A 26,046-nucleotide genomic window follows, 5' to 3' on the forward strand; every position below is an offset into this window, starting at 1 on the left:
GGAAAGGAAAATTACAATTTGGTTCGGAAGTACTTCGAACCATTTCTTATTTTAGTTGTTAAATAGAAATATATATACCCAATATACGGTGGCTAAACCAGGTCGCAGTTGATCACAATTTTACATTTTTTTCTTGTTAAAAGTGTAGAAACTATTAAAAATACAACTCAGTTTAGAACATTTTCATATGGAAAACTACCTTAAAGGAAAGCTACCCACTGAGTTTGTCTTTTGGCGTACGCTTGATTTGCTTAAACTTGAAAACACTCACTGTGATGAATCAATTCCACCTTCGATAGGGAAAACATGATCTCTTTGTTGTACCACTAATTCCACCTTCACTTTGATGGATCAATTCCTGCAAAAGTTCTTTGCCCCTGTTAACAATTTTACGGGCCTACTACCACTGTCAGTAGTTAATGCATCCAATCTCGTTATTTTTGAAATCGGAGAAAACAGTATTACTTGGCCTATACCAAACATCATTTGGCTCTATCATGTTCCTGATCACCTCAAAAACCTTCATAAGTCTTCCAGCTAGCCCCAAAAGATCAACCAAGCATTCATAGTGTTGAATAGTTGGTTAAATTTTTTATTCAGTTGTAATCCTATTGAAAAGCTGTAGGCCTTTCTTGACAAGGCCGGGATGACTACACCCACTCAAAATACTCATGTAGCCAAAATCATCTGATTCCTTACCTTCTTCGAGCATTTTAGAGAAATCCATTAAAGCTTCTGCTTCAAATCCATGAGTGGCAAGATCAAAGAATAAGAGAGCATTACACTGTAGGTCAAATGGTTCTTTTCAACCATACTGTCAACTAGATACAACCCCATTTCCAGAGAGAGCCACATTTTAGATACATCATACATACCTACTGTTGATGTTTCACATACAACATTGTGTCCATACATATTCCATATTAGACACTCATGAGTGGATTGTGGATATAATATTCGACATAAATAAAGTTTCATCGAAGTTCATACATTTAACATAGCTTTTTATATATATATGATCATAATAAATTTAACTGAACCCTGATCATCAATTTGATAAAAGATTAAGCATGCATATTCCATACTACCCCAAGATGATTGAACACAAGTTAAACGAAGATCACTTGATTTTTCTGATGTCTAGTCCATGACCTGTACTCTCAATAGTCAATACTAATGCTCGATTCTATGTAATCAGCAAGTTACTAGCCAACTTGATGGTCACAGCTTGGATTCAATGCCTTATTCAGTTCAGCGGAACATGTGTTGTCTATATAGTCTACGGTCAGTATCATCTGATATTGGTTGAAGCATTCTAAAATATTTTGCATTCTAACATTCGTTGAATCTCCGTTTTTGAATGTAATGTCAAATAACATTAAAGACTTTGACACATTTTAACATAATTAAAGTAGATTTGTTCAATCTTCCATTTTGAATAAAAAAGCATACCAAAAACTTGAATACATTGTCCACATACTTATCATAAATTCGTTCAATCTCTTTGAATAGAATGTAAAGTCTTTTTTACTTTTTATTCCACAACCTATTTTCTAAAATTAAAGTTTAAAAAAAATATTTAAAGCTGACGGGACTAGTAAGGACTTGGCTTTATGTGTTTTCTTAGTCCAACTATGTGTGAAGCCCAATTAAGCTATCCAATCTATCCAAAACCAAGTAATATCTAATTACTAATTCATGGCTAATGATATTTATCATATATAAATCCTCTCCAAAATAAATAAAAATCAATACTCAAAACTCTTGGGCAGTAATACGTTAAGTTCACCCGATTTTGAATTTTTACTTCCGTCCCTGATTTAAAGATAAACAGTTTAGTGACATGAGGATTTAATATTTATTATAACTAAACCTGATGTTATAAATTATAATAACAGTTAATTTTTGTAAGTTAAAATTATCTTAAAATATTCGAACATTATATAAATTGAACTTATTAGTAATTTCTGATTTTTATTTTTAAAGTGATAATTTGTTGTTAATTTAAAAGAATCTTGCAAATATTTACTTTAATATTAGTTAAGTGTATCTCTTCTATATATAATAGGAGAACAAGGGGTTAATATTCATTAGATTAAAAAGTCTCACTAAAAATACTAAATTATCTCAATTTTAACGTAATTAGAGCAGTTTGTAACCCACTTTTATTTTCATTTTTGCGATTTGGGTATACATTATTTTCTCTGTCAACTTACACCCCATAAAATTAATTTCACTTCTATTTGCACCCCATTGATGACTTTCCATCCATGTTGACCGTTAACTTTAACGGAATCGGGGGCATTTCAGTAAATTACTAATTAAACCAGAAGAAAATAAGAGTATTTGGCACTTTGTAACCCATTTCTTTGGGCGTTTTTTCAATTCGGGTCTATATTATGTTTACTTGCAAGTTGCACCTTTAACTTTGAATTTCGCTTTGTTTTGCACCCCGGACCGTTTTTAACTTTTATATTAGGGTTAAAATCAAAAATTTCTGGTTTCCAAGAACAAATCGCCGGATCCTTAGATTTCCCAGTCCAAACCAACAAATAAATACATGAATCGATTGTAAATAGGGCTGAGCAAATCGCACCGAAAAACCGAACCGAACCGTACTAATTCAGTTCGGTCTTGATTTTTCAGAAATTCGTTCTATTCGGTCCGGACCAAATAGACCGAAATAAAATTCGGTTTGGTCCGATTCTTTTAAAAAATATTTCGGTCTGGACCGAATAGACCGAATAGACCCAATCATAAATACTATAATTTTATATTATATATTTACATATATCTAAAAATTATAATCATAATTTTTAATTTGTAATTATACTCGTACACTCTTTGAACTCTACATATCACCTTACTTTAATTATATTTTAGATTTCATATTTTTTGGTTTAAAATTTTTAATAAAAATTTCTTTTTTAAAAAAAAACTCAGTCCTTTTGATCCAAAACCAGGCCGAATCGAATTATTTGGGTTTGGTTGGTCCGGTCCGGTCTATAATAAAATTTCAGTCTAGTTTGATCCAAGAAAAAAATGATAATTCAGTTTTTCGGTCTATTCGGTTCGGTCTGGTTTTGGACCGAACCGACCGAATGTTCAGCCCCATTTGCAAATAACAAGCAAAAGATATTTGTAATATCAAATTTCATGATAAATGCCCGAAAATCAAACCCCCAATTCGAAATAAGAATCCTAGAATCGAGTTTAATTTTTTATTTAGCGAATATGGACCGGCCTATTAAATATTCACTCCATTTATAATTAGATTTTGATGCATATTCTCCTGTAATGAGAATAACATCCATGAGGATGATGTTTGCTATTGTTGCAATGCATAATCTAAATTTACATCAAATGGATGTGAAACAACTTTCCTAAATGGAGACATAGATGAGGAAACCTATATGGAACAACCCAAAGGGTTTGTTGTCCCAGGACAAGAAAGGAAAGTTTGTATATTGGTAAAATCATTGTATGGTTTGAAGCAAGCGCCTATGAAATGGCATGAAAAATTTGATGAGGTCGTGCTGGCCAATGGCTTCAAAATCAATGAATGTGATAGTTGTGCCTATTACAAGGATAACGAAAGTGGCTGACACTATATGTAGATGATCTACTTATTGCCGGAAGCAATGATAAAGTGATCAAATCTACCAAGGACATGTTGAAATCAAGATTCGACATGAAAGACATGGGACTAGAAAATGTAATTCTGGGAATTCAAATTTCTAGAACATCAGAGGGTCTCGCATTAAGTTAACCACATTATGTTGACAAGATCCTTGAGAAGTTTCTTAAGGATGACTTTAAGAAAGGTAGGACACCTGTGAATATGACTTTGCACCTATCCAAGAACAAAGGTGTAGCTGTTTCCCAATTGGAATACTCGAGGATAATTGGTAGTCTGATGTACCTCATGAGCTGTACAAGACCAGACATTGCATACCCAATTAGCAAGTTGAGTAGGTTTACGAGTAATCCGGGAGCTGATCACTGGAAAGCAATCATAAGGGTACTAAGGTACTTGAGGGGAACTCGAGACTATGGACTGCACTATGGCAGATACCCAGCAGTATTAGAAGGATATACTGACGCAAATTAGATATCTAACAAGAAAGCACTTAAGTCTACGAGTGGCTATGTTTTTACATTAGCTGGAGCGGCAATATCATGGGAATCCTCAAAACAAACGGTGATAACTCATTCCACGATGGAAGCTGAGTTTATGGCACTAGATAAATGCGCTGAAGAGGCTGAATATCTACGTCAGTTTCTGGAGGATATTCCAAGATGGCCAAAGCCTATAACTGCAATAGGGATTCACTGTGATAGTCAATCCGCTATTGGCAGAGCACAGATCACGATGTATAATGGAAAGTCTCGTCATATACGATTATGACACAGTTCCATTAGATAATTAATCTCAACCGGAATTATCACTATTGACTATATACCGTCAAAAGATAATATCGCGGATCCACTAACCAAAGGGTTATCAAGAGAAGTGGTTTAGAAATCATCGAGAGGGATGGGACTTAAGCCTATGGCTTAACGGCATCATGGTGGACACCTAACCATTGCTGACTAGAGATCCCAAGAACTTGGTTCAATGGGACAACTAAATCATGATGACCAAATCACTGTGGGGGTAACCCCTGGCCTGTTCCTATGATGAGGAAACAGTGAGACCCGTAAGGTACGAGGTTAAGCTTTGAGCTTTTAATGATCTTTGATGAATACATGGAGTTCAGGAGTGAACGCATGGAATTCAGTTGAGTAAACGTGAGTTACTCTATAAGATAAAGATCACCTATGTGGGAGAGAAGTGGGGCCGCTTCAAAGGAGAATTACGAGGCACAATTCTTTAGAAACTCCTGCAGAACCAGGACGATGTTCCATGGCCAAAATGGACATACTCATGAGAGTTGAACGAGTCAGAAACGATATAATGATAAGTATATCATCGTTTACACAAACGGTCGAACAGTTCAAGGACAAGCACGTCTACTGTCTACCAGTAAAGTCGGTATGCTTAGTCGAGCGAAGGTTCAAGGAGCATTCTCTACCTATCGTATGCTATATCTGATCGAAGAAACTATCACCAAGTCAAACTCCGTGTCTGTCTGTCTGGTGTGTGCTACTGAAATATCAATCTCATCCATGTGGGGGATTGTTGGAAATTGTGGGTATTGAACCCCACATTGTCAAGTCATTTTGAGCCGTTCTTGAGTGGGTGACGCTTGGAGTATGTTCTCCTCCGTGAGAGCTTTCCGAGGTACTTTGAAACATTCAAAATGGTTAAGGGATGAATGAGATATGATCATACAAAGTTGGTCCCTTGAAGGTGGAAATGTAGATGTGAAAACTTGTATCCCACATTGAAATGGAAAAGGGGTTTCCATTGCTTTATATAGCACAACACATTAGTAGTGTTTAAAAGTGTTAGTAAGGTGTTGCTCCATTTCCTACGTGCGCGCGCAGCGGGGGTGCAAATTGTGGGATTTCGAGGGGTAATCCGAGGATTGCGAAGCTTTCGGGCTTGCCCGCGTGTGCGACGTGCGGACACGAATGTAGTAGAAAATTGGCCCGAATAATCACAAACTAGTTTTGCTAATTTAATTTCCACTGGGCTTGGGCTCTTAAATAAATATGAATTATTCGGTATTTATTTTTATAAATATGAATTGATTTGACAGTTATAATTCCATTCAATTACGGATAATAATTGACTCTCGAATTAAATTTAATTAACGCGTTTAATTAAATAAGAGAAGTAGTACACACGTTTCTCTAAGCCTATATATTTTCGCTATATGGTTTAGGGTTTACTCACTCATAATAAACAACCGTCCTCCTAAACACAAACCCTACCTCTCTCTGTCGGTGATAGTTTCGTACCCGTCCAAGCTCGCTGAAGGTGCTCGTTATCCGTAACGCCGCCGCTGCCTCGTTTTATCCTCGGAGGCTATCGACTCGCACATACGGTGAGAGGCGAAATAACTTTAAGGATACAGTTTCAACTGGACTCGAGGATCTCCCGCACACACTTTCTTTCTCTGTTTGATTTTGTTTACTCACGCACACACTTATTTGATTTATATTAATCGTAGATTGTATTTACAAGAATGTTATTATGTCAGAATTTGCTACTTTAGAAAAGTCAATGAATTGTAAAATGAACTTTCTTTCCGTTTTCAGAGCTGCTTCCAAATTCCAACTATCATGGTATAATATTCTTCCCTAGCATGAGTCAATGAATTGTAAAATGAACTTTCTTTCCGTTTTCAGAGCTGCTTCCAAATTCCAACTATCATGGTATAATATTCTTCCCTAGCATGCTATAAAAAATGGTCAGTACATAATTAACATCCTACATAATATTGCATGTATACGCAGCGATAAGAAAAAAAAAAGGTAAGGATTAAGATTACAAAGATGAAGTTGAGCATATTTAAAAAACAAGATAAGAAGAAAGACAAGAATCTACTGGTAGCAGCAACTGTTATAGCTGCCATGGCGTACCAAGCAGCTCTTAGCCCTCCGGGTGGCGTTGCTTCAGTCGACGCCACGCAGCTCCAGTTCCTTCTCCTGATGGTCTTGATGACCTTAGACCTGGAGATTCGGTTCTAGCTTACTTCTACAAAGATATAAGTAACGTGTTTTGGATAGCTAACACCATCTCGCTTATGGCTTCTTTATGTGTGATCTTTCTGTACGTCAGCGGTTTTAGTCTCAAACGAAAATTTCAAATTTGGATAATCCGGGTGGCTATGTGGATAACTCTGTCGTCGATGACAGTCGCCTATGTTTGTGCAGTTATAGCCACCAGTCCAACTCATGATTTGACACAGCTTTCCAACACAGTTAAAGCACTTGCATTCGCAGTAATTGCATGGGTGCTATTGCTTGCTCTTTCCTTATTTGTTCTTGTTATTCGTCTCTGCCTCTACATACTGAAGAAAATTATCAAATGCTTATTTTGTTTATAAAACAACAGTACAACTGCAGGCAGGCCACCCCGGGCCTGAGATATGATAGCGATAAGGTTGATAAAACTTTAATGCCCTCTAAATGTCGAGTCCATTTTAAGTTTCTGATCGTAGCTGCAGTTTTTGTGCCATTGTATTTCAAATTTCAACCTTTAAATGTACCTGCTTTACAATTTTTAGCTTTGTACTCCCTCATTATGATAAAGTAGTGAAATAAAATTAAAAATATTAATATTATATGTATAAAGTGAATATATTAGAGAGAAATAGTAGATTTAGTTATTTTAAAAATTACAAAAATTTTACTATTTTTGAAAAATTTTGAAATGTAAATAATTGGATATGATATCTCAAGGAAAGCGTAAACAAGGAATAGATATGGAGTACTTTGTTAAAGCATGTAGTTGCCCTGCTAAAAAACGTAAAGCTATTATTATATATATTTTGAAACAAAATCGTGAATTTTGATATTAAAATATAATCTGTAATCTACGGTCTAGTTTCAAAATTATATATATTTTAATTATGTAATCTTGAAGAATACATGTCATTATTACATTATCAATTCATTTACCTAGGACAAGCTTAAACGATAATTATAATAACATATATATATTTGATTCCGTATAAAGCTTAAATTATACCTCCTTCGTACCTCCCAATTGTTATTGTTTCTTGTAGAGTGTCTGACACACGTATTTTAAGATGAAGAGAAAGTATAGTTCTTTAACTATTTTTAAAAATTTTATTTTGCTGAATAAAAATTTAAACATTCTATTTTTATTCAGAAAAAGAAAATTTTTTAAAAAAATTATAGAACTATACTTTATATTCATCTTAAAATGCGTATCGATATTATCCCAAAAAGATAACAATTGGGAGGGGTAGTAACATTTTGCTATTATACAATCAATGTTTAGTATTATATTAGTATTAGGGCTGCACATGAACGTTCGTGTACAAAACTTGAAATTGGCTGGTTTAAATGAACTCGATTTGTTTTGTTTACTAAAATAAGTCAATATTGAATATGAAAAAATCTGCTCGGAAACGAGCCCGATCAACGAGCATTTCCCTGTTCACAGCTGGGAATGTATATTACCTAATCTCTAACAGTATGGTTAGTATAGTTCTCGATTTTATGCCGTCTTTAAACAATTAAACCGATTTATGGTCAGCTTAACTATGATCTTAACTTGGATTTGCTGTAAAATAACCAAATTTGTGATTCTCAACCTAATATACTCTGTGCATTATACAAGCTGTTACTCCGTATTTTTTTAATTTTGATGTTCTCTCATCTACTCGCCCAATAAATGTTTCACATGTACAACCTTTAGTCGCATAGAGTAATGTTATATGTACAAAATTGTGTACGGAATTACTTGTGTACACTATATTAATGATCTTTGTCGGTCATCATGATTATTGTTATACTTATTTTCATTTATTTATTTAAAAATTGTACAGATTTTTTTGTTATGCACTTACTAAAATTTTATTATTTAATACAAGTTATTACTAAGTATTTACTTTTTATTATTTAATAAAAATATCTTTATTTTTATGTTTTATATATTTTCTTGTAGTATATATTTAATTTTATATTTTAATACTAGTATAGTTTATTTTAAATATGATTAGATGTTTAACCTTTTAAATTAAGTTCTTAAAAAAATTAATTTCATTATAAAAATCACAACAAATAAGATTGGTAAAAATTAATCAAAACACTATAATATAAAGAATAACCGACTAAATAGTAAAATTATATGTCTCAAGAAATCAACAATAAGTCTTAATAAAAAAATCATAGTATATTTGTGTTCACAATCAAAAATACCCAACTTGGATCAAATAAAAAAGAACATGTTTAGTAGTTTTCCAACTTAAAACATCTCATTCATTATATTTATTCTCTTTGATTTCTAAAATACGAGGATAGAAGGATGGTATATAGAGAAGAATGATGATAGAGAATATTATTTCAAAAATATAATATATGTTAAACAACATAATATTTGTAATATTTGTAACCTTTCTTATAATATATAATATTATAATTTATTTTGCAAGTACCGTCTTATTATTAAAATAAAAAAATTATATTTTTTTTCTTGATATAGAATATTTTAATTTTGTGAGTAGAACTTGATTACTTGTAAATAGATAATTTTGGTGAAATTTTAATAGTAATATATAAAAAGAAAAAAGAATGTAAGAAATAAATAATAAAAAGATGAAAATGAATTGTAGGTATAATTATAGTGGTCGACAAAGAACATTAATACAGTGGTGAGCTGACCTTTCCATATCATTGTGTACAAATATTCTGTAGCTAATTATGTCCCTGGTATAGCCCAGATCACCTCAACAGATCGATTAAAAGACAATTCATATCTTTATGTGGTGCAAACCATCGATGAGACGATGATACATAAACCAAGCTTGCTAAAGTTCATACATTTAACATAGCCCTTTATATATGATCATATTAAATTTGAATGAGCCCTGATCATGCATATTCCATACTACCCCAAGATGATTGAACACAAGTTAAACGAAGATCACTTGATTTTTCTGATGTCTAATCCATGACCTGTACTCTCAATAGTCAATACTAATGCTCGATTCTATGTAATCAGCAAGTTACTAGCCAACTTGATGGTCACAGCTTGGATTCAATGCCTTATTCAGTTCAGCGGAACATGTGTTGTCTATATAGTCTACGGTCAGTATCATCTGATATTGGTTGAAGCATTCTAAAATGTAAAATCTGATGAATCTCTCTTTCTGAATACATTAAATACCAAAGACCTTAATACATTTTCACATATATTACAGTAAATTTGTTCAATCTCCCTTGTTGAAAAGAAAAGCATTTCAAAGATTTGAATACATTTTCCACAATACTCAAAACACATAATATGGAACATTAATAAGTGTCAACTTTCTAGTAAATAAAAATTATAAATATCTTTTTTAGTTGAAAATTCAATATCATATGGTGTCAAAACACCCCACAGAATATCTTATAAATTTATATAAGTCTTCGTTTGCAGAATGGTGGATATTATTAGTTATTACAGCTTTCACAAGCAATAGATATGCATTGAAGATGACCTGCATGACTTTTCTTCACCTACGAAGTCGTCGTTTCCTATAGCGGAGTGATAGTAAGCAAGTTCGAACATGAGCCGTCAGCTTAGAAGTCGTCTTTGCTGGAATTTAGCGGAGTGAATGTGCAACAGTACCCATTCTCAGTACCCATACTTGACCCTCTCACCATTTTCACTTATTTTTTGTACAAGCATGATTTTCCGATTCTTCCTTCTCTCTATTCTTCTTCTAAAAACAAGTACATATGTATTTGCATATTTAAGCAACTTTATTTGCCTGTAAATAATTTCTCGGGCATGGTTCCCTTGCCGCTTTACAACATTTCATCCCTCTATAAATTCAGTCTAGCAAAGAATGAACTCGAAGGAACACTTCCAGCAGATTTGGGCCTCACCCTTCTAAACTTGCGAGAATTCTACTTTGGAGGAAACAGATTAACAGGCCCTCTTCCACCATCAATGACTAATATGTCCAATCTTGTAAAGTTCGACATCTCAGAAAACAATATTACTGGTCCTATACCATATAATTTGGGTAGCCTTCCTAATATTCAATGGCTAAGTCTAGGCCCTAATGCTCTTGGAAACAATATGCAGCCTGGTGATTTGAGCTTCTTCAATTCTCTAGTCAATTGTACTCGTCTAAAGATGTTGGCCTTGGACTTCAATGGTTTAACAGGGGAGCTCCCAAATTCCATCGTAAATCTTTCCACCACTATGGAGGGACTGTATCTGTACGGAAATAACATATATGGAAGCATACCTCAGGAAATCGGAAAACTTGTAAACATGACTGAACTTTCATTATTTGGCAACTTTTTGACGGGGTCCATTCCAGAATCAATTGGAGAGCTATCAAAGTTAAGCGGATTATATTTGTATGATAACAACATTTCAGGTGTAATTCCAACTTCCATCGGCAACATCACTCAATTAAGTTTTCTGGATTTAGACAGTAATATGCTCCAAGGAAGCATACCTGCTCAATTATTCAACATCTCATCTTTACAGAATCTGTTGCTTGCTAATAACAGCCTTGAAGGTGTAATACCTGAGGAAATTATGTTTTCTTCCCAACTTATACGCCTTAGACTCTCCCATAATCTATTCACAGGATCATTACCTTCTCAAATTGGAAGCTTGAATCATTTGATTAAACTAGATTTGTCTTACAACAAATTAACAGGAAATATACCCAGTACTCTGGATGGTTGTGTGATGTTGCAGGAATTATACATGCAAGGAAACCTTTTCCAAGGCAGTATTCCATCATCTTTTAAATCTTTAAGAAGTCTTGCAGTTCTAGATATTTCAAACAATAAAATCTCGGGGACTATTCCCAGCTTTTTTGATGGGTTTGGTGTAATTGTATTCCTCAACCTGTCGCACAACAAGCTTGGAGGTGAAGTGCCTAAAAGTGGTCCCTTTTCAAACGTTGGTGCCTTTTCAGTTGTTGTAAATTCGGAACTTTGTGGAGGTATTCCAGCATTGCAATTGCCTGCTTGTCCTTGTCCTGTAAAAATCTCAAGGAATAAGAAAAAAACTTTTTCCCTGAGAAATATATTACTCCTCGTTCTTTTACCCATTGGTATTTTGTTAGCATTGCTTGCCTTAATTTGCTATCGACGTCAAAACTCCAAGAGGTTGACTTACTCTGTCCCAATATTAGAGGACAGCCGATATCTTAAACTTTCATACCAGGATCTTCTACGAGCTACAAATGAGTTTGCTCAAATCAATTTTCTTGGTGAAGGAAGATACGGTTCAGTTTACAGAGGAGTTGTCAAATCGATGGAACACACGGTTGCCGTGAAGGTGCTAAACGTTGAAGTTCGTGGAGCGAACAAGAGTTTTTTGGCAGAGTGTGAAACGTTGAGGAACATTCGTCATCGGAATCTTATCAAGATAATCACAGCATGCTCTAGTACTGATTTTAAGGGAAATGACTTCAAGGCATTGGTTTTTGAGTTTATGACCAATGGGAGTTTGGACAACTGGTTGCATCCAAGTCCGCACCATCAAGGGAACGAAAAAAATTTAACTCTACTCCAGAGGCTAAATATTTCTATTGATGTTGCGCTCGGACTAGATTACCTACATCATCACAGCCATGAAAATATTATCCATGGCGACATAAAGCCAAGTAATATTCTTCTTGATGAGAATTTTGTTGCTCATATTGGCGATTTTGGTTTGGCGAGGTTCTGTTTTGATACTAGTACAAGTAACAGTAATCAAACACAGCTGAGTTCAACTGGCATACGAGGAACGATTGGATATGTTCCACCAGGTGATTTATGCTACTAATTTTTTTTCATAAATATGTAGCACTGCTCTATAGTATTAACTTTCGGGACAACTATATGGTACTTGAATATCTTTCTGTTAGGACCTATCCAGGCCCGCTCTTTGGATATATATATAAAAAGAAACGAATTCTTTTATCGATAAACACACGCACACACAACTAGGTGGTATTCGAGAGACCACCCACTCTCCACAAACACACATAAGTCAATCTTATTTCTTCCTCCCCAAACATATAAATGGCTTCCCTATTTATAACCTCAACCTCTACTCACAATCCCTAAATTAAAGCTAAAATATTATTATTCCCACCAAATCCTCCCTTTGAAATCCATAACTGATTCACACACTAATTATTCAGATTTGTAACTGATTTAATAATTATCCTATTTATTATGTTTCCTAACATTACCGGTCGCCCAAACTTGAACCTTGTCCTCAAGGTTCAAATGAGAAAATAGTTTCATTCTTTCTTTTTCCTTTTCTTTCTAATCGAGAACCCTCGGCTCTCCGCCAATAATTTTCTAAATTCCTCCCAGTTACAAGAAGGCCGTTGACATTCCCCGCAATAGTCCAAGAACAAAAGATCATTTCTCGAGTATACTACATAGTATACTACAGCCGACCAGACCTTCTTAGTTGGCGTTGAGAGGTTTACTAATTCAAAATAATTGTCAAAATAACTTTCAGCCTTCAACGACCCACCTTCAAGTTTTAAGCCTTCGAATATGACTATTTCAAGTATTTGTGATAAAGAGTCCATAGATGAGTTTGGAGGTGATGGGACATCAAACAAACAAGTCTCTTGTTCTTTGTTGTTGCCACTATTAGAATTTAACGGAGTCTGCCCTAAAACCTCCAATATTGGTGGTTGCTGACGAGCCCTTTCATCTTCTTGAAATTTTCCAAAATCAATTTTTTGAAAATCTGATTTAAGCTCTCTGTCATTCGCTTGTATTCCATTCAGATTCTCCTCAATTTCGTGGACTGACTTCTTGGCCTGTTCCAAGCCTTGCGAATCTTCACGAGCAGGCGGAGATGGTCCAGTAGTCTTGCGACTATAGCTGTCCATTTTTGTAAGTATGGCAACCATACCTTCTTTGAGGAAAGAAATGTCATTTTGAAACTTTTCAATATCCAACTTCAAAAATTTTGCTTGCATCTTTACAAAAAAAATTCCCTGGAAGTCGTCGATTCGATTTTCAACTTGTTTTGCACTTATCGTTGCCTCAAGAACAGAGGTGCTCTGATACCACTGTTAGGACCTGTCCAGGCCCGCTCTTTGGATATATATATAAAAAGAAACGAATTCTTTTATCGATAAACACACGCACACACAACTAGGTGGTATTCGAGAGACCACCCACTCTCCACAAACACACATAAGTCAATCTTATTTCTTCCTCCCCAAACATATAAATGGCTTCCCTATTTATAACCTCAACCTCTACTCACAATCCCTAAATTAAAGCTAAAATATTATTATTCCCACCAAATCCTCCCTTTGAAATCCATAACTGATTCACACACTAATTATTCAGATTTGTAACTGATTTAATAATTATCCTATTTATTATGTTTCCTAACACTTTCTTGACAAATATTTTAAACTTAGCGACCTATTTTGCCAACTGTTTAACCCTTTAGTTTTTGCAGAGTATGGAATGTGCGGGGAGATATCTACCAAGGGAGATGTGTATAGCTATGTAATTCTTCTACTTGAAATCTTCACGCGGAAACGGCCTACAGAAAGCGGCATATTCATAGACGGTTGTAGTAATCTTCACGACTATGTGAGGATGGCACTCCCGCAAAGAGTGATGGACATTGCTGACCCGCAGCTTGTACATGTACTTGATTGTAAAGAAGATGGCTTGATTGTAAATCAATCATACAGTAAGGCTGTCATGGAAGAATGTCTGACATCAATATTTGAAGTGGGGATATTATGTTCCGGAGAGACTCCAAAAAACCGTATTGACATTAGTGTTGCTATTAAGCAGTTACATGTGGCAAGAGACAAACTTCTGCAGCACAGGGTAAGAGTGGCAGTCTCCTGGTATGACAATGATGAATTTCTAGCTATGAAGTTCCCATATTTCTATATTTTCCATTTGTAAGTTTTGATCTGTATGTTACTGGAGTTAAAATATTGCTATTTTAATTAGCGTCAGGTTCCCTTGTTATAATTTATTTGCTTAATTATGATTTGTATTGGGCAGTATGTATTACCGCCTAGTAAGTTTTTCTATGGTCTCTTGTCTACTTGATGAATAAATGTTTCATTTCAACCTTTCCTCGTATAACAGAGATCAACCCCATTATTTGGAAGACAATTCAGATCTAAATATGGTGCATATGATAACTCAAACTGCTCATTGTATCTCAATATATCCATTGATGTTGTTGCACTGGGAGCCAATTCCCCACATCATTAGTTCATTACACCCATGCACACTGAGTTCTACTGGTGTACGTGGAACAGTTAGGTATGTCCCTCCAGGTGAGTTTTGATACTGAATTTTTCCACCAAAGTTTAGTACTGCTTATAGTATAGATTTCACCATGGTTAAACTTTAATTAAAGTGGTGGAACATGGTCCTCCTCTTGAACTATAACTTCTGTTCATAAATCTTTAATATCAACTTGGTGTATTTGTGACAGTCAGTATACATTATTTAAGTTACTTCATATTCTTGTTGGAGATCCTTTTGACGTATGTATCAAAGCAAAGGCTACTGCCATTTTCTGTCTAAATCTCTCTGTTTACTCCTCTTCATCTACTTCCAGCAACACTTGAGAGTTGAGACCTATCTCTGGCCCAATGTCAACTGCCACTCCATCTGATGCGGTATATCATAGATACCATTACATTGTGGTCGAGTAATATCTTGTAGAACAAAATTTTCTTGATGAAGATTGATCCACAAGAAGCAAATCCTAGATCAGCTCTTTCTGAATCTCAGATTGTTTAAGCATGTCATCTGGTTTCTGATTCCAACTTGTAAGCCTCGGACTTGGGAGAGAATAGAATGCTAGCATTCTATTTGTTACATTAAAAGTACTAGAGCATATGAATTTTAAATTTCAGATACACTATTTTCTTCTTTGTAGATTCAAAGGTTTAGCATAGTTTAGTTGTTAAATATTATTTCTGTTTAGAAGTACAAGAAGAGTTACAAATATACAATTTCCAAATAACCAAGTTTATATCCTGATTATTAGTTATTCAAATAATATCCATACAATTTTGGGCAAGCAGTTTACACCCGTGAACTTATCCAGTTACAGGTATTTTAAACAAACAATTGTACACTAGATCATAACATATGAACACAAGATTGCTTAGTATGCCACAAATATTTATATATAAAAAAAATCATTTACCAGTAATCTCTGAATGATCAACTGCCATCTTCAAAATGGCGGAACAAATTCCTATCTTTAACTAAAATCCTTGAGTCATAGATTCTGGATATTAACTTGATGTATGTGTGACCATTGCTACACATTTTTTAGTTTCTTACTTTTCTTATAGGAGATTTTTCTGATGTATGTATCAAAGCAAAGGCAGTTGGCAACTTCTTGCTATGTCTACTTAATCTCTCCATTTTCTCAAGCAAAACTTGAGAAGTGTCTGCAAAATATCCTTCACATTTCAACTGCCACTCTATCTGGTCAGCATATCATAGACACTAGACAGCATTACATTTTGATCGAGTCATATCTTGTAAAAAGCTGAATCCAGGTGTCTGAGTCGAGCCACTATCTGCCATTTTTGTGCTGAGTAATAGCTACATCATTCCATCTCCGAGCTTCTGTATAAATATGTGATGGCACCAAGTAATCAGTAGCACTTATCGACTTCATTTGCATCAGCTTTCCAGCTGCAATCTCCCCCAACTGGATATTGGAATAAGTCCTGCAAGCTCCAAAAAGTATACGCCATAGAACATCATTAGGCTCCTTTGGCATGTCCTTTATAACCCAAAAGCTTCATCCAGTCTTACGGCTCGCCCCGAAAGATCAACCAAGCATCCATGGTGTTGAATAATTGGTTCTATCCTATGCTCGTGTGTAATCCTGTTAAAAAGCTCTAGGCCTTCCTCAACTAGGCCAGCATGATTACAAGCGTTTAAAACACTCATGTAGACAAGACCAGAGATCATTACACTGTAGGACAAATGGTTCTTTTCAACCATACTATCAAACAAATACAACCCTTTCTTCGGTTAGCCACATTTTAGAAACATGTATGTCTCAGTTTAATCATCTCTGAAAATCGATAACATTTTAATTCGTTAATATTGCCCTCCACATAAAAAATCATTTGTAAAGAAAATATTTTTTTATAGTGTAGTCATATTTTAATTAGAGTTAATTGTATTTTGTAATCCCACGTTTCATTTAAAATCAAAACAGTAAACTTATTTTGCAAAACACAATTTGCAACACTTAACTTTTAGTATCAACTATAACATGTGGTTATAAAATTTAAATTAAAATGTTAATATTAATAACTAAAATTTCAAATCAATCAAAATATTTATTTAATTGAATTTTTTACATGAAAAAAATTATAGTTATTTTCTATTAGTAATACTCTAAATTAATAATAGTGCTAAATACTTAAAATATATTTATCTTTTGAAATATATGTTTATATATATAACCATAAAGTTTCTAAATATATCTACATTTTAAATTTTTAAAAATTATACTGAGTAATAAAATAATTAAAATTAATATTAATTTTATAATTTCAAATTCTAAATTTTAGTTTAATTTTAAAAATATTATTATTTAAATATTTTGCTAAATTTTAATTTTACCCTCCACAATATAAATATTTTTAATAAAATGATTAAAAAGATGCATATTGTATTTGATGTCTAAAGTTAGGGGTTGTAAACTGTATTTTAGAAAGTAAATATATAATTTTATTATTCAATGAAAGATATGGGTTGCAAAATGTAATTAACTCTTTTAGTTATACTAGTTGATAGCTCGTACGAAACATGGGCCGAGATCAAATTCTAAATTATAATTAAAATATATATAAAAATAAAATTGTATGATTATTGCATTTATTCTTTTGAAATTATATGTAGTTAACTCAAATTTTATTAGAACAATAAAGTCAACATTATTAATGTATCTGTTGTTCAAAAAGACATAACTGATATTTTACACCTTCGTTCACGTGGTTTGTAGGGTATTACGTGAGCGCTCGTTTACCAGTGTGCACCCCAATGCGGGTTCCTACAATGATAAAAAAAACTTTAGCCAAGCAATGAGCAACACGATTGATAAATAATTTAACAAAATATTAAATCAACATTACCAAGTAATTGCGTATTAAATTTCTTATTGTTAGCTGAATTTCTGTTTTTATAGAGTTTGTGATCGCATATTTTTTCTAATAAAATATTCTTTATCTATAATTTGCATTTTGTGCAAAAATTGAACTCTATAGGTATGAATCTAGAAAGCTCGTGCGAAGCACGGGCGAGATCAAAATATCAATATTAAATAATGATTATATAAATTTATTTTAAATTATAATTAAAATATATAATAAATAAAAATTGTAAGATTATTACAATTATTATTTTGAAATTATATGTAATTTTCATTAACTCAAATTTTATTGGAACAACAAACTCAACATTAATGTATCGGTTGTTCAAAAAGACATAACTAATATTTTATATCGAAACTTTAGAGCAATGAGCAAAATGATTGACCGATAATTTAACAAAATATTAAATCAACATTACTAAGTAATTACATATTAGATTTCTTATTGTTAGCTGGATTTGTGTTTTTATATAGTTTGTGATCGCATATTTTTTTTAATAAAATATTTTTCATGTATGCATAAATTTGCATTTGGTGCTAAAATAGAATTATATAGGTATGAATCTAGAAATTACAATGTATATACGATTCCGTTTATATAAAAACAATATAAGCATGTGGTAGATAAGAATAAAAAATGGGTAAAATATTACATATAAAATTAAAAGTCATATAAAAATAAAAAAGAATAAAAATGGTAAATTTAAAGATATAATAAGATTTAAAAAGGGGCGAAATCAAAAGTTCGTGAAACCGAAAAAAGGTGAAATCAGAGTAATCTAATATGGTTTCCCTTATTAATAACAATGTATAAAGGATTCCATTTTAATATTTAAAAAAAATAAAAAAGAATTATATGAAAAATAGAAGTATCCTAATTATAATATGATTCCAACAATATATATTTTGTTAAAAAACAACATTGAACTCTACGTTAATGAGAAATCTAGGGGTGAAATCAAAATAATACGTAATAAAACCAAGTACCCTATCAAAAAATAATTTAGAGTTTTGCGAAAATAATTGAATTGTAATCATAATATGATTTAAACAATTTTATTATTTTTTAGGGATGAAACCAAAATAAAGTTATATAATATCCATATCAGTTTATTAAAATGAAATTTCACCAACAAATTAAAAAATTCCTAAATTAAAATATTCTAATTTAAACACGACTTATTTATTTGGTCGTGATTTATATTTTTCGAAACCCATTTAGTTGGGTCAATTTATAAAACTATTTATTTTAAAATATAATTAAAAAAACGATCCAAACTTATTAAAATAATAGAGAAGCATGGCTTATAAAATTCAAAAAATGGGTAAATATAATACATATAAAATTATAAGTCATATACCAATCAAAAAATATAAAAGTAATACACTTAGAGTTATAACATGAATCGTAAAAAGTAAAAACAAATGGTGGTGAAATCAAAAAATAAAAAAATAAGTGAAATCAAAGTATTATTGAAAAAGATGTTTTCTTATTAATAAAGGTTATTAATACTTAGATGGTTTGATTTGTTGATTGGGGCAAGCTGGTGGAACAACATCCAAGGTAAGCAACTTTAACACAATCAAAACACCCACATTAATGATATAACAAATTAAGTTATCAAGTCAGAGCTGGAGAAACTGTGTTGCCGCCGTAAAAGTCAAGATCGTGTGTGGAATTCCGTTTATTTATTTTGTTTAGTAGGTTGTATGAATCATATGAGCAAGGCCAAGAACGAGGCAAGGAGATATTTGGTAATTGTAGAAAACTAATACTACCTTCTCCTGTTTAATGCAATCAACAACTTCAAGAATTGAGCACTGCAAATAGAGGTCAATGTAGTAAGGTGAATCGACTATGTGATTAAAGCTCCTCGATTATATCTCCATAGTGAGTTGGGCTTGAATCTATGATACAATGATCTCACTCATAATCTATATAAATATGTCACTCATCTAACAGTTCATGTCATTCATAGCTGCGGATCACACGAGGCTCAAAATTTTCATTCGGAGTTACTATTCGCAATCTTGACAGTACCCGTATGTCCTAATCAAATATGCCACCAATTCGGTGCGCTCTCGGAAATGCTGTACATTTAATTATATATCTTACTATTTATTTCCACGGTTGGCGTGGTAGAAGCCCATGCTGAAGTTGCATCCTGAGTCACCTACAGGTTAGTCAGCTCTGACATTATGATGATGTTAATTCATGTAGAAAAAATGCACCAAGTCTTTGGGAAGATGATAAACTAAAAAACTCCAGTAGGCACTGAACTTGCCACTGTTAATTTTCTCCGCAATCTCACACACAACTTCATGGAACGCGATATTTTCCAAGTGTTTTATTATGATTGTGGAAGCTATCTACTATATTACTTGAACTTCCATGGAGAATGCATCAACAGACAATCTCTTGTGATCATGGCCACTGACAAGCGGCTATAATTTGCATCACATGTCGGCTAATTAATTTCAAAACACTAGGTCCCGATCATACTTTCCACTAGAGAACACAGATGTTAAAAGATATAGGGCCGATCCTCGCGGACAGAATAAGATTGCAGCCTGTGAAGCACGAGTGCGGGTGTAGGGATACGGGAATTCGGCAAATTTCAAAAAATGGGGATACAGGTGCGGGGATACGGAAAATATTAGAATATTTTAAAATATATTATATATATATATTTAACAATTACTTAGAAAATGTAAATAAAAGACATCAAATATTTAACAATTAGAAGTAACATTCTAATTCAACCAAATGAAAGTCATCAAATACACAAGTTCATCATCCTTAAGTCTTAACAAATGATCAGTAAATTAATATTATTAAATTTAAACTAAACATCATCATCTTCATAAATCATCCGTTCCATCTCGGGCTCATCAAGAGAAAGACTAGCTATCTCAAGGTCCTCGGCACCGTCAAGTGGATCAAAGTGATCATGACCAACATCCCACAACTTTGTCTCTCCCTTCAAATAAAGGTCACTTTTTCTAGAAAGGAGTCGAAGGTTGGTGTGCACATAAACCAAGTCTTCCGCCCGAGTTGGTAGTATCTTATTCCTTCTAACCGAATGAATAAAGGAATAAGTACTCCAATTTCTTTCACAACAAGATGAAGAACAAGGTTGACCCAATAGCTTCAAAGCTATTTCTTGAATATTTGTAGCTGAAACTCCATGAACAAGCCACCACATCTTCGGATCCATAGTGCCTCTATCTTCAATGGAGTCAGCATTACCGAAGATATCTATATGTCCTGAAAATCGAGCATACTCAATACTTACAGCTTTTCTTGCCTCCCCATCCGGAAAATATCTCTTAATACATTTATTTCTTTCTTGAGATAGCTCAATATCTTGATGAGGGGGAAGACGATTATGAGCTCCATTAAGCCAATCATAACTATAATACCTACAAAAATCAAATAAAATCCATCAATAATTGTAACATGCAAATGTGACTCTATCTATATTTATTTAGAGGTTATAAATTTACCTTGGATTGAGTGAATGTGCAAAGCAATGAATTGGTGAAGAACTCTTAGTCCATCTAGCAATAAGAATCGCATAAACTACATCATAGAAAGGAGATTCTTTAAAGAGCTCTTTCTTCTCGTGCCTATATATGATATTCTTCACTTTCTCAATCATATCATCCCACATGTCATAAACCAAGTGCAATGAAGGCTTATCTGTATCATAGAAACACAACATATCATACATAGGAGCAGTGAACTCAAGAATGTAATCAACACTATCTCACCAATATTCATCAAGTATCGTCATCCTCATGACTTGAGCTTTCGGGAGATCATATTCACGGTAAATACTCCACTCCTCACAAAGAACCAATCTTTCAAGAGAACGTTTTTGAAGTTTGAACCTCCGAACCATGATAGTGACAGATGCAAACCTAGTCTCAGCAACACAAAGAAGCTTAAAGGGAGAAAAAAGGTTGAACATAGTGTTGAACATATTATGATTAAGAATGAAATTCTTAATCAACATTGCAGCACTAACTACCTCTGTAATCCAATGGCACTCATCATACACCTCTCTATTAGACTCACTATTCTTGGCATCACAATATTTTTTAGTGCCAAATTGAGAGTATGCACCACACAAGGAGTCCAAAATATATAAGGAAATGAGGCCTCAATAATCATACCTAATAACAAACTCATTATTAGAATATAAAAAGAAACATACAAAATGCATATGATGTACAATTCATAAAGTAATGAATGATTTTACTTTCATACCTGCAGCCTTGCAAACAGGAGCATTGTTAGTAATAACTTAAACCACATTTTGAGGTCCCACCTCCATGATCACCTCTCGCATCAAGGTAGCAAGATGAAATTTATCTTTGATTTCACCTTCATATTTAACCGCTTTCAAGAACATAGGACCATTTTCTGTAACCGCCATAAAATTAATTAATGGCCTTCTTTGAGTATCACTCCATCCATCGAAAACTATACTCACCCCTTTCTCCTTCCAAGTAGTCCTTATTGGAACCAACAACCTCTCAACATTAGCTCTTTTTTTTGTAACAATGTGGTGCGTAAAGCATTGTAAGTCGGAGGAACATAACTTGAAAGGTTGAACTCGGAAGCCATTGTATATGACTTATTGTAATAAGGATTTCTAGCATAGTGAAATGGAAAGCCCCCGGAATAGAATGCTCTTGCAATCTCGCTATCCAATTGTGCTCTCAAGTCCATATTATACGCTTTTTGAATTGGATTATTGGTTTCAATTGCCTTCCTTTTTAATCCATCCATTTGTAACTTATTAGCTCCCCCTCCCCAAGCGCTACTACATGATTGAGTTTGAGATGGAGGTAGTGGAATGTCAATTGGTTTTCTCCTTTCTTCCTCCTCCGCCAACTCCCTTTGCAACTCACAAAAGATTTGTGGAGTGATTTTGGCACAGATTTAAACTCCTTGACCTTTTATTCTCATCAAATGTGCTTTTATTCTTGAATATGAGCCAGTGAATTCAAAATTACAAAAGTTGCATTTGATTTTTACATTTTCGCTCCTTCCACCCGATTTTGCAATTTTAGTCACGTGTTTCCATAAAATATCAACACCTCCCGTAGATTGGCTTAGAGGAGCCCCGGTAGTTGCTGCGGAGCTTGTTGATGATTGTTGTTCCATTACTACAAAAATAAAAGCAAAAAATTACAAATCAAAAAAGGAAAAAAACAAAGGGAGAAGCTATTGCATCTTTCTGTCCAATTTTGTAATATATTAATAACACTATCAATTCAAGGTTTCAAGCATTTTATTCCTACAAACATATATATATATATAACAATATTTAATAAACAAAATCATAAAAATAAACATTAAACAACAAAACTAAAAATGGACAGTGACTGTGAGACTTGTACTAGCCCACAAAATAAAAGCCCAGCCCAATTAACAAATACACACGTTACACACAGATATATAGATAAGACACGTCGATGTTGACCTGATTAGCAGAGAAGAAAGGGAAGAGAAAAAAGGGAAGGCTTGAACGAACAAAGAAAAAGAAGAGAAGACTTACGAGTTACGAGAAGGTAAGAAGATGGCCGGAGAACGATAAGAAGATGAGCAGTGTTCGTCGCCTCCTTTCCAATTAGAGATGGGCTTGTAACTCTCAATTGGTAAGTAATTAAAATCAAAGACCCGTTAGTTTTTTTTGTTTGAGTTTTTGTTGATGTGAAATTAACTATGGTATGTGGTCATTCAGTTACGTTTTGTGATTGTTATCTCTGTAAAGTCAATTAATCTTTCTATGTGGCCATTAGATTAGTTGTATAACTGTGTAATTCATTTTAACCTTTCTATGTGGACATGGGGTTATACAGGTAGCATAACTTATTTCTATGTCGGCATGGCAGGTTCTCTATAGGTATCTTTCAGAACATATCATACGAATTTCAGAATTGTGTCATGAGTTCAGGGTGAACCTCCGTGCTTTCCAACATGTTTATTTAATTCTTTACAAATAAACTTTTTCTTTCTTATTAGTTAATTTATTAGATAAACAGAACCAAATCCATTCTTGATAACATTAGCAAAATAGAAGAGAAGTAAGCCCTTGATCCTCGGCGTAAATCGATACCCTATTTACTCTACAATACAAATGACACAAAAAGGGTTTAAGTTGAGTTACATCAATTTTTGGCGCCGCGCCACTGGGGACTGAGATTTGCTTTTTTTTGTACATATATTTTTTTCTTTTTCTTTTCCATCTTTCTCCACCTATTTCTTGTTGTGTTTCAGCTATAGGTGGAATTTTACTAACTGACATGACATCACTACAGACACTTCGTGATGATGTTGGCATATCGATTGCTAGTATTGGGCATTCTTTTATGGTTTATCCTAGCCCAGCTGAAGGGAGGAGTAATACTTTTGAACTCAAACAAAATCTTCTTTCGTGATTGACAGTATTCCATGATCTTCCAAGTGATGAGCCAAATAAACACCTCTCTAGGTTTGTGATTATTGTTGAATGTATGGGACCTGATATTGCGGATCCTGAAATTTTAAAGATGAAAGCTTTTCCATTTTTTTCTGGATGGAGAAGCTTTAGACTAGTTTGAAGATCTGCCTGTGGGATACATTACTTCTTTGGAAAATCTAGAAAAAGAATTTTTGCAAAAGTTTTATCCAGCATCTAGAGTGATGAGCATAAGAAGTCAAATAGCTGGATTACAACAATCTTCCACTGAAACCTATGCTGAGTATTATGCTAGATTTCAGAATTTGCAAAAGAGGTGCCCTCAAAATGGTTTTAATAAGGGGAGTCCGTTACACTTTTTCTACCAAGGTCTTCTTGAAGGTGGGAACAGACTGCTTAATTATGTACTAGAGGTGCTTTTGTGGATCTGACGTATGATGCTGCTGAATAGTTAATTTCCAAGACGGCTGCTAACGAGCTATAATATGGGAGTCATTCAAATTCAGAATCAATTTTGCAAGTTGATTCTGATGAAAGGTTGACAAAAATTGAGAAAATCTAAAGAGGATGAGTGCATTATTCATAAGTGAAAGAACACCACGAGCTCAAGTATGTCGTATTTGTACAGCTACTGGCCATTCTGATAACTCGTGTCTATGCTTGATTGCACCTTATTATGAGCATGTCAATGCCATCGAGTATGGGTATCAAAAAGAAAATTCATTCTTAGATTCTTACAATCCAAGATGGAGAGGTCATCCTTACTTGAGACATGGTGATCACAATCTAAATGGATTTCAGCAGCATGATACTCATTATTATTCTAGTTTTCAACAAAGTGAACATATCCATCAGGAGTAATCTAGTGAAAGTAATATTGAGAAGCTACTGGCAAGGTTAGCTGAAGGACAATTAGAGATGCATAAGCAGTGTACAAAAGATTCCGAGGACATCAAGGAAATACACAAGCAACTTGGAGACATGGTTATGAAGATGAATCAAAAGCGTGAGTTTTATATAACTCCTGCAACTACAGAACCACAACAAAAGTTTGAGTATGTGAATGTCATTACAACCAACAACCCATTAAGTAAAACAAGTATGAATTCACAAGCTATTGACATACTTGATGTGCTCATGAAAGAATCTGATCGTCTATATGATGATAATGAGGAATTGGTTGCAAAAAAAGTTAAAGATAAGTCTCCTACTCTTTCTTATCAGGTTGGTATTGATAATCGCTTCGATTATGTCCTTTTTCCATCTAGGTTTGTACAAATTAAAGTCAGTGAGGTGAAGGATGAAGACCACATGGATACAAAAATATGTTTCTTGGAGAGCACAAGAGAGAATATTTCAAAAGAAGATCTTAAAGTTATGAAAGAAAAGCTAAAAGATGTAATTTTTGATGATCATGGCAATTATTTATTAGGGAATGAGTTCGTTGGAATGGAATAAAGTTTTGTACCATTTACAAGTTATGTAAGGGAATCAGTTCATCCAAATATTCTCAAATTTGATCTTAATGAAGACTTCGATTTTAAAGGTAGCTCAGAAGTTATGATTGAGTTAGAATTGTATCCTCTCATGTAAGATTCACAGAATTCGGAGTAGCAACCTTCACCAATTCACTTGAAGTATCATGTACCATTTTCTGATTGGGGTGGTAAGTTTTCACAAAGTTACACAAGCTCAACTAAAATTATACTAATCTTATGGATGTAGTTCAAGCTATGTAATTTTCATGACACGCTTCACATGCTAAAGATGGAGCTGATATCGTGGTTG

At 33.7% G+C, this 26,046-nt stretch overlaps 2 protein-coding genes across 2 annotated transcripts; one reads left to right on the forward strand and one right to left on the reverse strand.

Moving 5' to 3' along the window:
- Window positions 1-10,203: 10,203 nt before the first annotated feature.
- LOC141719549 (uncharacterized) lies at window positions 10,204-14,638 on the forward strand. Its single transcript, XM_074521929.1, has 2 exons — window positions 10,204-12,407; window positions 14,081-14,638. Exons 1-2 carry the CDS (start codon window positions 10,415-10,417, stop codon window positions 14,542-14,544), a joined length of 2,457 nt encoding a protein of 818 aa, XP_074378030.1. The 5' UTR covers window positions 10,204-10,414; the 3' UTR covers window positions 14,545-14,638.
- Window positions 14,639-20,631: 5,993 nt separating this feature from the next.
- LOC141722833 (uncharacterized) lies at window positions 20,632-22,583 on the reverse strand. The gene is made up of 7 exons (XM_074525063.1): window positions 22,325-22,583; window positions 22,120-22,214; window positions 22,059-22,065; window positions 21,820-21,964; window positions 21,627-21,709; window positions 21,293-21,488; window positions 20,632-21,208 (listed from the first exon to the last, which is right to left on the reverse strand). The coding sequence occupies exons 1-7, from the start codon at window positions 22,581-22,583 to the stop codon at window positions 20,632-20,634; spliced, it is 1,362 nt and encodes a 453-aa protein (XP_074381164.1).
- Window positions 22,584-26,046: the final 3,463 nt, after the last annotated feature.

This window comes from Apium graveolens, chromosome 1 (genome assembly GCF_009905375.1).
Source record: "Apium graveolens cultivar Ventura chromosome 1, ASM990537v1, whole genome shotgun sequence".
NCBI classification, from domain to species: Eukaryota; Viridiplantae; Streptophyta; class Magnoliopsida; order Apiales; family Apiaceae; genus Apium; species Apium graveolens.

Coding starts and splice junctions, on each gene's coding strand:
- LOC141719549 (XM_074521929.1), top strand. CDS start 10,415: ATGGTTCCCTTGCCGCTTTACAACATTTCATCCCTCTATAAATTCAGT. Junction 12,408..14,080: donor GATTGGATATGTTCCACCAG/GTGATTTATGCT, acceptor TAGTTTTTGCAG/AGTATGGAATGTGCGGGGAG.
- LOC141722833 (XM_074525063.1), bottom strand. CDS start 22,583: ATGGATGGATTAAAAAGGAAGGCAATTGAAACCAATAATCCAATTCAA. Junction 21,710..21,819: donor AGTGCCATTGGATTACAGAG/GTAGTTAGTGCT, acceptor TGCTGAGACTAG/GTTTGCATCTGTCACTATCA. Junction 21,489..21,626: donor GGTTCTTTGTGAGGAGTGGA/GTATTTACCGTG, acceptor TCTATGATACAG/ATAAGCCTTCATTGCACTTG.